This window comes from Oryctolagus cuniculus, chromosome 2 (genome assembly GCF_964237555.1).
Source record: "Oryctolagus cuniculus chromosome 2, mOryCun1.1, whole genome shotgun sequence".
In the NCBI taxonomy this organism is placed as follows: domain Eukaryota; kingdom Metazoa; phylum Chordata; class Mammalia; order Lagomorpha; family Leporidae; genus Oryctolagus; species Oryctolagus cuniculus.
The window spans coordinates 82598933-82611557 of record NC_091433.1 but is presented as its reverse complement, the minus strand read 5'-3'; the positions used below and the strand labels follow the sequence as shown (position 1 = coordinate 82611557).

Genomic DNA, 12625 nt, shown 5'->3' with positions numbered 1-12625 from the left:
TAAGAGAGTAAAAATAGCCAGACCTTTCTTCAAAATTATATATTGCAACATGATTTTATTTTTTTAAGATTTATTTATTTATTTGAAAGTCAGAGTTACACAGAGAGAGAAGGAAAGGCAGAGAAAGAGGTCTTCCATCCGCTGGTTCACTCCCCAGTTGGTCACAATGGCCAGAGCTGCACTGATCTGAAGCCAGGACCCAGAAGCTTCCTCCAGGTCTCCCACGTGGGTGCAGAGACCCAAGGACTTGGGCCATCTTCTGCTGCTTTCCCAGACCATAGCTGAGAACTGGATTGGAAGTGGAGCAGCCGAGACTTGAACCAGAACCCATATGGGATGCTGGCACTGCAGGCTGCGGCTTTACCCACTATGCCACAGCAACAGCCCCAAGATTTGGGGTTTTGATAACTAGGGACAGTTTTAATTTTTTTTCTCTTCAACAGGCTACCAAATGCTATTTATAGCAAGGAATTTAAAAACCTGGAAAAACAATGAATTTCCTTCCAGTCATAAATTTTACTTTTTTGCTCTTTAGTTGATGAGTTTTCTGGAGATCTGGGAAGAATTGGTTTTTCAATGGATTTTCATTTTCTAAAAGTCTTTAATGAATTAATTGAACTAAAGTATTTAAAACAACATTTGCAATGTATTAAGCTCCCACTCAGTGCCGGCTATCACAATTGCATTCTACATTCCTGAAATATTGGGATTTCTATAATAAACATGAGTTATATTTAGAATAAGAAAAACAATACTATGTAAAAATAAAGTTCTAAATGTGTTTTTCACTTTTTATATCAAAAGGCAAACTATGGCTTTGTTTGTTTGTTTTTTAAGTAAACATTCATTTGTGAAACAAATTCAAGGTTCCAGTAGTTTTTCTTATTTAGCTTGATTCTTCCTACATAGTTTACAGGCTAAAGTGAGGTAAGTGGATGTGGGGAAGATCTCCACGGTTAATATGATTCCATTCCTCTGATCCCTAAGGAATCATATAAAGAGTGCTTGCATGTACGTGTTGTGTATGTATGAGTGCACATGCATGAATGTGTGTGTGTGTGTGTGCGCGCACCCGCGCGCCAAATACTGCTTTAGATCTGGTCAACCTGCTAATCACGAGAAAAGTAAAGCAAACGAAAGATGTAGGCCATGGACCACAGCACTGTACCCATTGCCTTAAGTAACTCATGGGAAAACAGCCCTCGAGTATTCCCATTTTCTGCATAAGGAAATTGAGAACTTCCTTAGGAGAACTTCAGACCTGTCTGAGCCACTCTGTTAATAAGGGTAGGTGTAGAAACTTTTTCCATCAGCAAGTCAAAGAAACCTTGCATCCATGGACAAAGGAGAAGTAATTCTTTAAAGTTTTTGTTAATTTGAAGAAACCAATTAGAGCCAACTTTAAACAAAATAAAAAATATGTAAGAGCTGACATGAAGAGCCGAGACAAAATTAGTTTGTGAAACACACACAGGATAGGAAGTCAGCCTTTCATAAGGTTAATGTAGAACAGATATTTAAATGAAGTCCATCTGACAGCCCCCAACTATGACTGTGTCACACACCCAGCTCTCTGACCAGTTTTCTTGATCAAAATCATCCACTGGGCAAAGAAAACAAAAACAAAGGGATAAGCAGACACATAACATGAGGGCGGTTTCCATTTCTTTTAATTGGTCCCACACATTGCTTAGCCAAATAAAACAAACAAAGGCTCAAATGTGAATTCAAAATCATAGGAAGAACATGGAGGAATGCAGTTTGTTAGCAGGAGCAGGAATGAAAGAGGCTACGATTTTACAAAATAATAGAAATTGCATATTGGTGTGAAATCTTTTCATAACACTAAGGGATTAAAAGGAAATATTTGGCTGCTATGTATGATCTAGATCATAAAATGTGAAAAAGAAACCCAGACTAATGATTGAGAAACAGTCAACGTTTTATTTAAGATAATCCCTGAGAAATCTTAAACCTCAAACTAAAATTCACCTCTGCTTGGTTGATCTGAGCCTAAGACAAAGTTGAAGTCAAGTAACTGACTAATCACTACAAACACAGATAGTCTGAATATCTTAAAAATGGGGACCTATTAATATGACTATACTCCAAAAATTCATGGAAAAATGAAGTGAAATGAAATTTTTGGTGCATACTTATTTCTAACATGTGTTTTCCACAGACTTTTGAAGCTCTCTCTTCTTTAGAAATAACTGAAAAACATTTTTTATTTAAGACATTACCCTTAGCCTGAGCACACCCTGAGTGCTGAGTTCTGACTTTATATAGCAAAATCATAAGGAGCTATGAAAAGACAGGAGACAGAGGAAGGCCTATTTAAAACTAAGTTTAACCATTCACTACCATTTTGATCCATAGGAAGAAGCTCAACTTCCTTCATTCTCAGGAAATTGATTTTTAAAAAATGGTTTTAATAATAATGTTACTTATATAAGTATTAATAATACTTATATTGATAGGATAAACTAAAAAAAAGCACCTTACAATTGTTAAATATATACTCAGTTGGATCTGTTTACTCAAGAAAAAAACTGATAGTGCTATTTAAAAAAATACAACTTCAAAAGTGACAATATGTCCAATTCTGAAAACTGATAAGCTTATCAAGTAGCTGTCCATTCTACACAAAGTATGTCTTCTTTTCTGATCAAGTATGTTAAATGTTTTGCCAAGAGTAACTTACAGGCACATAACATGAATAAATTCTAGCCCCATTTAATTCCTTCCAGCAAGGCTATTGTTTGAAAGAAAAAAATGTCTGAATGCTGGCCTTCCCACTGTATAATGGGATCTTATTAATATGTAGATGGTGCCCTTAGCTGTCTAGATCTATAAAACCAAAGCAAAAATGCCTTTTTGAATATGAATGATACTTTATCTGTCATCCAAGCCATGCAGCAAATTACCTCCTTAAGGATACACATATCCTTTCAAAAGCACATTCTGGTCAGTTCGCGGTTTCTTTTTAATTCACCTTGTCTACCCAGCTTCACTTGCTCCTCTCCAGGTGTCATCAGATTAAATGTTTGCAGACTTCAACAGCTTTCTTCTGCTCCTTCACTCAGCTCTGGGCAAACTTTTTTCCCGGCCAAGAACTATTTGGATATTTCTAACATAATCCATGGGCTGTACAAAATTATCAACTTTAAAAATTAGCCTGCAGTAGATGTTTTGAATTTCAAGCCCTGCCTGCAGTTGCCTTGGCAGGGCCAGGCCCAGTGACTTCATGAGCCAGACTGTGCACACCTCAGGCCTTCTATGTACCTCTTCCCACCAGCTTCCTCCTTCCCAGTGCCGACGATCTCTGGAACCCTTAGGTTGTACACAAGACTGAACTAGAGAATGTATACGCAACCTGTAACACCTTGAACATAGACAGTGCCCTAACTCACTCTGACTTCTCCATCCTCCTGACAAAGTCTTTCAGGAGCACGTCATTACTATTAAGGTCACGCTGAAATAAACGAGACATTACCTTGCACATGAAAATAACCACAGCTTCTGACCAACTTGTCTAACTGAGGAGAAATAAACTACACACCAACATCTATCCCATCCAGTAGCTAAGGGTGTTTTTCTTACTGAACTTCTCTGTAAGATTCATGCTTATCTCTTCAACTCATTTGCTATATCTCCTTCTCCCATATACTCACAGGTTATTGAAGACAATGTTCTCCATTTTTAAAAAAGGAACCAGGAATTAAGGACCTCAGGAGATAGATGTGTATTGTAGCTGAATTTCTGACTAGTTGTTCATCTTAAGGCAAAGCATAACACTTTCTAACGCTGAATATCCTAACCTGCAAACTTATATTGAATTTAGCGGCTGGTGTCATAATGTAGCTGGTAAAGCCACCTGTGATGCCAGCATCCAAATATGGGCACCAGTTTGTGTGCTGGCTGTTCCACTTCCAATCCAGCTCCCAATATACCTGGAAAAAGCAGCTGAGGGTGGCCCGAGTGCCTGGGCCCCTGTCACCCATGTGGGAAACAGAGGAAACTCCTGGCTCCTGACTTCAGCCTAGCCCAGTCCTAGCAGTTGTGGCCATCTGGGGAATGAATCAGCAGGTGGGAAATCTCTCTCTCTGTCTCTCCCTCTCTCTCTGTAACTCTTTCAAATAATAACTAACTAAGTAAATCTTTTTAAAGAATTAGATTGAACTTTACTATGTACTGACTGTTCAAGTGCCCTAACATATATTGGAATCTTGTCTTTTTTTAATGAAGATAAGATGATAAATAAAAACACCCATTTTACATCATTGCATTTTTTATCTTTGGAGTACCACCTGCTGCAGACAGCGACACCCACCTGCTCTCTCCCTCTGTATTATCCGCCCAAATCAACAGATCTTGCTGACCCAACCAAGAACACAAGAGTAAGCAGTGTAGTTAATTAAACCAAGGACATGAGGAAAAATCTCTAATTATAGTTATCAGAGCAATTAAGCATTTTGATAAGATGAAGTTCTCATTATAATCACTTTGTTCTCAATTGCTAATGAATGGTAGATATTCTGTAAAACAAATCTAAGAGGGGTTCCTTCTGTTGCTGCTTCTATTATCATGCCTGGAGTTTCACTGGCACTATGAGACATGAATGAAGAAGACAACATCTTTGATCTTCTAACTATTATTGAAAAAAATAGTTCAAATTCAGTCGATTACATGCCAACACTTTCTGTCTGTGGAGGCATTTAGCGAGCTTTATAATGAAGTTGGGATTTCGATGGCATAAGGCACTGGTACTCTAAACAGCATTTCTATTGCTGTAGGATCTATTATACTATACCAGCTGCCAATAATGCCGTTCTTGCTTGTGCCCTTCCACCTCCCCCTGGCTTCTTATGGTCCTTTCTCCATCCAGACCTTTTAGAATCAGGAACTCCAAATTCCTTCTGATACGTTTCTAGCCACTATACAATGAAAAATAGTTTCCTGTACTGTGTACCATGCTTTTCAATATTAATTCATCTATTGGAATCTAACTTTCTACAGCACCCTATGGCTAGGTGCAGCCTCTACTATCACATGCATTACACTTACCCTGGCTTTTTTTGAATCTTGATGTTTTGTGGCTTGTTTTTTCGGTTTAATTCATTCCCATTCTTGAACCACTTGAACCTGAGAGAGGAGTACTCTGAACTGGTCTCACAGCGAAGCACCAGCTTGGAGCCTGCAGCTGACTCCTGGCTTTTCATCTCTTTCAGTCGGGGAGGCAAAGCTGAAAAAAAAGAAAAGATAAAGATAAACATTCTGATCACCAGGCAATCTTTCAAAGAGAAATGTAAAGACACCATTCCCAAAAGTTTTACTCATTGAGAGGAAAAAAATTAAAATGAGTGAGCCAAAATGGGTCTCAACTTGAATAAAAATTAAATGCCCAAATAAAATACACTCAGAAAAAAAATAGACGCTAGACTATAAAATTATTTCTAAAACAAATTCTAGGTAGGTAATTTTCCAAATTTACCTTCTCTGATTATATTAAGAGTCCTGAACATTGGTAATTTCAAAGGACTGAAAGCCTGTGCTATCCTTGGCCCTTATTTTTTATAGCACATTAACAGCCCAAATCACAACTTATCTCAGTTCTGTGAATAGACAAGGAAGCATCACACTACTTTTTAAACTGGAAAGTTTAGTTTTAGCGATAAGTAAAGGATTGACTTACAAAAGGTTACAAACTTCATGAAGACTTGGAGTTAGGGATCATTTTACTATTCTTTATCATCAGAGGTAGTCCAAAACTCATAAATCTTAACAATGGCTCTTGTTGTCTGGATAGAAATGGATGACAGCACTCTTCTGTTGAACCCACAGTTGTTACAACCATTCCAGATGACTGTCACCTTCATCAGTTTGTAAACTGATGAAAATACAGTACATTTACAGTATAGTATATTTATTAGCAAGCGTCCTATATTAGTGCTTGGGTTAGTCCCAGCTCTGTTCCAGACTCTGGCTTCATGCTAATGCATTTCCTAGGAGGCAGCAGGTGGTGGCTCAAGTGGTTGGGTCCCTGCTGCCTGCATGGGAGACCTGAACTGAGTCCCCTGCTCCCAGCTTCAGCCTGGCCCAACCTCGGCTATGGAGGCTTTGAGGGAGTAAATCAGGGGATGGGTGATCTCTGATGGCTATGTGTGTGTGTCTCTGTCTCTGTTACTCTGCCTTTCAAATAAAGCTTTTCAAATGATCAGTTTGATTGGATTAGCACATCTAAATATTCCTAACAGAGACTGGGAGTATCTAAATTTACATTTAGATACAAACAGCTATATATAACTTGTCCTTTAAGACTTCCTATGAGCCCCTGAAGGTAAGAAGAGATTGGTTGCTGGATAAGTGACTGGTTTCCTTCCACCAAAGGACACAGTGGAATGGAGCCGCCAAAGCCATGGTTATGAAGCTGAATCATATAGCTAATCATTTTAAGGCAAAATTGCTTAAAAGAACATCTATTCTTCTTATTTTAAGCAAGACTAAGTAAAATAATATCTTATCTACTGAAATATTTGTGGATAAAATGTCGTAATATCTGAGGTTTGCTTCAAAATAATACGGTGGTAGGGAATGGATTTGCACAAAGATAAAGTAAAAATAAGAAGTTGGTAATTGTGGAAGTGGGGAAACAGGTTCTTGCAGTGTTTGTTATACAACTCTGTAGTATTAATACTTTTTTTATAACCAAAAACTTGTTTTTTTTTTTTTAAAGACTTATCTATTTATTTGAAAGGCAGAGTTACAGAGAGCGAGGGAGAGACAGAGAGATCTTCTATCCACTGGTTCACTCCCCAAATGGCCACAAAAACAGGAGCTGGGCCAGTCTGAAGCCAAGAGCCAGCAGACTCTTCCGGGTCTCCCATATGAGTGTAGGGGTCCAAGCACTTGGGCCATGCTCTGCTACCTTCCCAGGTTCATTAACAGGGTGTTGGATCAGAAGTGGAGCTGCCAGGACTTCAACCAGTACCCATATAGGATGCTGGCATCCCAGACGGCACCCTTACCAGCTACACCACAGTGCCAGCTCTACTTACCCCCCCCCCCAAAAAAAATGAGGGGCTGACATTGTGGCATTGTGGCACAGCAAGTTAAGTGGCACTGGCATCCAATATCAGAGCACCAGTTTGAGTCCCGGTTGCTCCACTTCCAATCCAGCTTCTTGTTAATGAGTCTGAGAAGATGGTAGAAGATGGCCCAAATATTTGGGCCCCTGCCACCCACATGGGAGACCAGGATGGAGCTGCTAGCTCCTGGCTCTGCCCTGGCCCAGCTTTGGTTGTTGTGGCCATTTGAGAAGTGAACCAGTGGATGGAAGGCCTCTCTCTGTGTGTTGCTCCTTCTCTCTCTGTCACTCTACCCTTCAAATCAATAAATCGATCCTTTTTTTCGCAACTCTTTCTAAAAAAAGCAATGATGAATGGGTTTTCCTCTGCACACACAATTTCACTTAATCATCAACATCACAGAACATGAAATCTCAGCAAGTGTTTCCACTGACTCGTAGAAAAGCCAACTGCAAAGTCCACTTCTGCCCCAGCTCAGGAATGAACAGGAAATCCCAGAAAACAAACCCAGGCAAGAGACTGAACCTCACTGATTTGGTGCATAATTACTCCCTGGGTGAGAGAACCAAGACTCCAAGGACAACAATCAGAGCACCTTGGACGTGCACAGGAAACGGACTACCTTTCCTACCCAGGGTCTGTCTTTGACTACAACTCCATCCTTACCCATAAATCCGAAACATGTCAGGAACGTGCATATGAGGCTTCCAATAAATTATAGCAGAAACCCTGTGAAGGCTCCAATTTCTTGGCAGTACGTCTACAATTACATTTCCTCCTTTTATTTATTTAGGGACTGCAGATGAGGTGAAGAAGTCTGCACTGAATGTGGTAGACACACTGGCAAGTTAGGAAACTTATTTCAGCTGTTCCTAGCTTTTGATACCTGATGATTTTGTCTGGTCCTTTTTTTTTTTTTCTTTCTTTCTTGACAGCTTGAAAATAAGATTCACTTGCTGAACAGCTTTCAAGAATGTTTTTTTTAAGATGTGGTACATGGATCTCTGTTTTGGAGGTTTTTAAAAATAGAATTCTCGTCTATCTAGTATAGTACGTTTATAATTTTATTAACTCCTTAAGGTGATTTTTAATTTTGTGAATCTGGTGAAGAGTTTTCAAAGAAACATATTTGCTACAGTAAGTAGACCAAAGAAGCCAGCTTACAAATATTAAGAAAAATAACTTGCTTCATTATTTTTTAAGATTTATGTATTTATTTATTTGAAAGAGTTACACAGAGAGAGCGAGAGCGAGAGAGAGAGAAAGAGAGAGGTCTTCCATCTGCTGGTTCACTCCCCCAACTGGCCTCAATGGCCGGAGCTATGCCAATCAAGAACCAGGAGCCAGGAGCTTCTTCCGGGTCTCCCACCCAGGTGCAGGGGCCCAAGGACTTAGGCCATCTTCTACTGCTTTTCCAGGCCATAGCAGAGAGCTGGGTTGGAAGTGGAGCAGCTGGGACTTGAACTGGTGCCCATATGGGATGCAGGCACTGCAAGCAGTGGCTTTACCCGCTCACCACAGCACCGGCCCTCCATTATTATTATTTTTTTTTTTTTTTTGACAGGCAGAGTGGACAGTGAGAGAGAGAGACAGAGAGAAAGGTCCTCCTTTTCTGTTGGTTCACCCCCCAAATGGTCATTACGGCCGGCGCATTGCGCCAATCCATTGCCAGGAGCCAGGTGCTTCTCCTGGTCTCCCAGGCCGGTGCAGGGCCCAAGCACTTGGGCCATCCTCCACTGCCTTCCCAGGCCACAGCAGAGAGCTGGACTGGAAGAGGAGAAACCGGGACAGAATCCTGTGCTCCGACCAGGACTAGAACCCGGTATGTCAGCACCGCAGGTAGAGGATTAGCCTATTGAGCCACGGCGCCGGCCTACCCTCCATTATTTTATGTGTAGATGTAGACTAAAAGAACCAGTTTGATTTTTTTTCTCTACTGGATTTTACATATAACTTGGGACACAACCAAAACTCAAGGATTATTCCTTTGCCTCTCAGCCCAATGCCTCAAACTCTTAGTAAGCATCACACACCCTCACCCACCACTCCATACATTCACTTAACAGCAAAGTCTGAAGAAAATCAACTAAACTTTGTTTTTCTTTCCTTTGATAAACATTTTATCATGAAATGAGTTTGTATCTCTTTATCCCCTCTCTGTCATTCTTTGCTTTCCTCTCTCTCCCTCCCATTCTCTCACTTCTTCCTGTTTTCTCTTCATTTATCTGTCATTTCTTTATTACAAATCTTGATTTCAAATATGAAGAAACAATCAAACTCAAATTGAGTGATATTCTAACAAAAAATGATCCAGGCTTTAAAAATGTCAATGACATGAATGACCAAAAAATAAAAAAGACTATCAGACTGATGTGAATTATAGGAGATTTAAGAGACACGATAAATAAATGTAATATATGGCTATTGATTGGATGCGTCTATGGAGAAAAATTGCTACACAGAACATTATTGGGACTACCGGTAAAATATAAATAAAGCTATTACATCAAAATTAAACTTCTCAATTGTAGTCATTGCACTTTGGTTATACAGAACAATCTCCTTGGGGTCAACATTGTGGTGTAGCAGGTGAAGGTGCCACCTGCAATGCATCCCATACAGGCACCAGTTTGTGTCTCAGCTACTCTACTTCTGACCCAGCTCCCTATTTATGGCGAGAGAAAAGCAGCAGAAGATGGCCCAGTTTGGGCTCCTGCACCCATGTCGAAGTCCGAGGTGAAGCTCCTGCTCCTGGCTTTGGCCTGGCCCTGCCCTGGCTGTTGCAGCCATCTGGAAGTGAACCAGCAAATAGATGATCTCTCTGTCTCTCCTTCTCTCATTGTAACTCTGACTTTAAATAAATAAATAAATCTTTAGCAATAATTTAAAAATCTTGTTCTCAGGAGACATCTTCTGAGGTATTCAGGTGTGAAATATGATGTTTCCAACTAAGATGATTTAGCCAATAGGAAATAAATGCCTAAAATCCCACACAAACCCTCACACACAGAAAGGGCACTTCGGTTTCTCTTTGTTTTCCCACCTTCCTCATCTGGTTTTTCTGGCTTTAAATGAAAGAACCAAGGTTTTATTAAGTACTTTCTTTATTGTTTCGGAGGAAGAGGGTGTCTGGGAGGGAGAGACAGAGAGAGAGCTCTCATCCAGTGGTTCACTCTACACATGGCCACAAAACGACCTCCTGAGCCATTAATGCTGCCTTCCAGAGCTTAGCATCCACCCCAAAGCTGAGGCTCAACCCCGGGAATCTAATGCTGCATGTGGCCATCTTAACCACAAGACTCTATGTCTGTCCAGCATTAAGTTCTTTGAAAGTCTTGATTAAGTTTGCAGTCAAATTTTTGCGAGTATTTGAGGTTGAATTTACAAATGCAATTAACAAGATGTTTAAGTTCTGTGAGTGGTATTGTACTGAAATCTTCATGTGTTTTAGGGCTGGCACTGTGGCGTAGAGGGTAAAGCTGCCGCCTGCAGTGCCAGCATCCCATACGGGCGCTGGTTCAAGTCCTGGCTGTTATGGTCTGGGAAAGCAGCAGAAGATGGCCCAAGTTCTTGGGCCCTGCACCCACGTGGGAGACCTGGAAGAAGCTCCTGGTTTTGGATTGATGCAGTTCTGGCCGTTGCAGCAAACTGGGGAGTGAACCAGCAGATAGAAGACCTCTCTCTCTTCTCTGCCTCTCCTTCTCTTCTGTGTGTAACTTTGACATTCAAATAAATAAATAAATCTTTAAAAAAATCTTCATATGCTTCAACTTCACACCTATGACTCTGGGGGTCCAAAACCATTAGGTCCTTTGGTGAGAGGAAACCAACCACCCATTGGGAGCAGGTCAACATTTATTCTTTCCTTTGCTTCTTCTGCAAAGATCCCAAAGGACACATACCTTGCCTTAAGAGATGATCTTCAACAGAATGATGCAGAGATCTTCAGACAAAAGGTTCTTCACTAACATACATGTTCCTTAAGCTGATTCTGATGTATGAGCATTTATCAATGTTTGGGGTTCAGGTCAATCTCCACTGACTAGCTCCAAATCCATCCAAAGTAGAAAAATTCCCAGCTACTCAACTGTGCATCCCCAGAAGTTCACTTGTAACAATGCCCCTGCTGCCTCCTTCAGGGGTAACACCTGTGATAGGAGACTCTCCAACTCTTTGAAGACCGTAACTCAAAATGCTCCCTAGCACAAATCGAAACGCAAATCTGTGCACCATCAGCAGAAATACCCTACAAAGTCCTCATTCACTTGACTGGGAGTTCAAAGTTAAGTATCCAGGCACATTGGCAACAAGGCAAATCTTCGTCTCCTTGAATAGGCACACTACTAGACAGTCATAGATTCTTCATTAATAGGTAAATGAATATTTGAGCCTGTGTAGACTGTATAATTTTTCTCTTCTATTCATGAGATGATTTTCAAAAAAGCAAATTTCCTTTTGTCATAAGTTATAAAATACCTATGTTAATGGAAACATTTTAAACATATACATGTTTCTCAGACTTACATGAAATAACTTCAATTATTTCATTTAAAAAAAAAAAAGCTAGCCCACCAAGTACTTTTTTAAAAAAAATCTATTTGATTGGCCAGTGCCGCGGCTCACTAGGCTAATTTCGCCTGCAGCACCGGTACCCCGGGTTCTAGTCCTGGTCGGGGCCGGATTCTGTCCTGGTTGCTCCTCTTCCAGTCCAGCTCTCTGCTGTGGTCCGAGAAGGCAGTAGAGGATGGCCCAGGTCCTTGGGCCCTGCACCTGCATGGGAGACCAGGAGGAAGCACCTGGCTCCTGGCTTCGGACCGCCATAGTAGCCATTTGGGGGGTGAACCAACGGAAGGAAGACCTTTCTCTCTGTCTCTCTCTCTTTCTCTCTCACTAACTCTGCCTGTCACAAAAAAAAAAAAAAAAATCTATTTGAGAGGCAGAAAGAGAGAGGGACACACTCACATAGACAGACAGACGGACAAACTGAGCTCCCATGCACTGGTTCAATCCTCAAATACCACAACAGCTATGACTAGGCTGGGCCAAAGCTGGGAGCTGGAATTCAAGCCAGGTCTCCCACCCAGGTGCCAGGTACCCAGCCACTTGAGTCATCACTGCTGCCTCCCAGGGTATGTATCAGCAAGAAGCTGGAGTCAGGGGCAGAAACCAGGATCAAACTCAGGCACTCTGATGTGGGGCTGTGAAGCAAACCCTACCTCTCTCCAAGTACTTTTTAGTATCCAAGACCCAGAAGACGCTCCTGGATCCTGGCTCCTGGCTTCGGATAGGCACAGGGACAATGTTTTTCTTTTCTCTCTTCTTACTATTTGTTGAATTCTTTACTTAGTGGAGTAAGGTTAAGCTTATGATTATGAAATAAAATGAAAGTATGTCCTTATAAAAATTAAAAGAAAGAATAAGAAAGGAAGAAAGAGTGAGGGAGGGTGCATGGGCTGGAGGGAGGCTAGGGTGGGAAGGAACACTATGTTTTTAAAGTTGTGTATATAAAATACATGAAGTGTATTCACCTTATATAA

At 40.8% G+C, this 12625-nt stretch overlaps 1 protein-coding gene across 7 annotated transcripts in view; it reads right to left on the bottom strand.

The window, feature by feature from the left end:
- LOC100008920 (pro-neuregulin-1, membrane-bound isoform) overlaps positions 1–12625 on the bottom strand; it is a 231320-nt gene that overhangs the window by 170282 nt on the left and 48413 nt on the right. For all 7 annotated transcript variants that reach the window (XM_008252178.4, XM_002709546.5, XM_070068530.1 and 4 more), the window contains exon 2: positions 5068–5245. In XM_008252178.4, coding sequence (XP_008250400.1) covers positions 5068–5245 — 178 coding nt within the window. The remainder of the gene's footprint in view (positions 1–5067; positions 5246–12625) is intronic.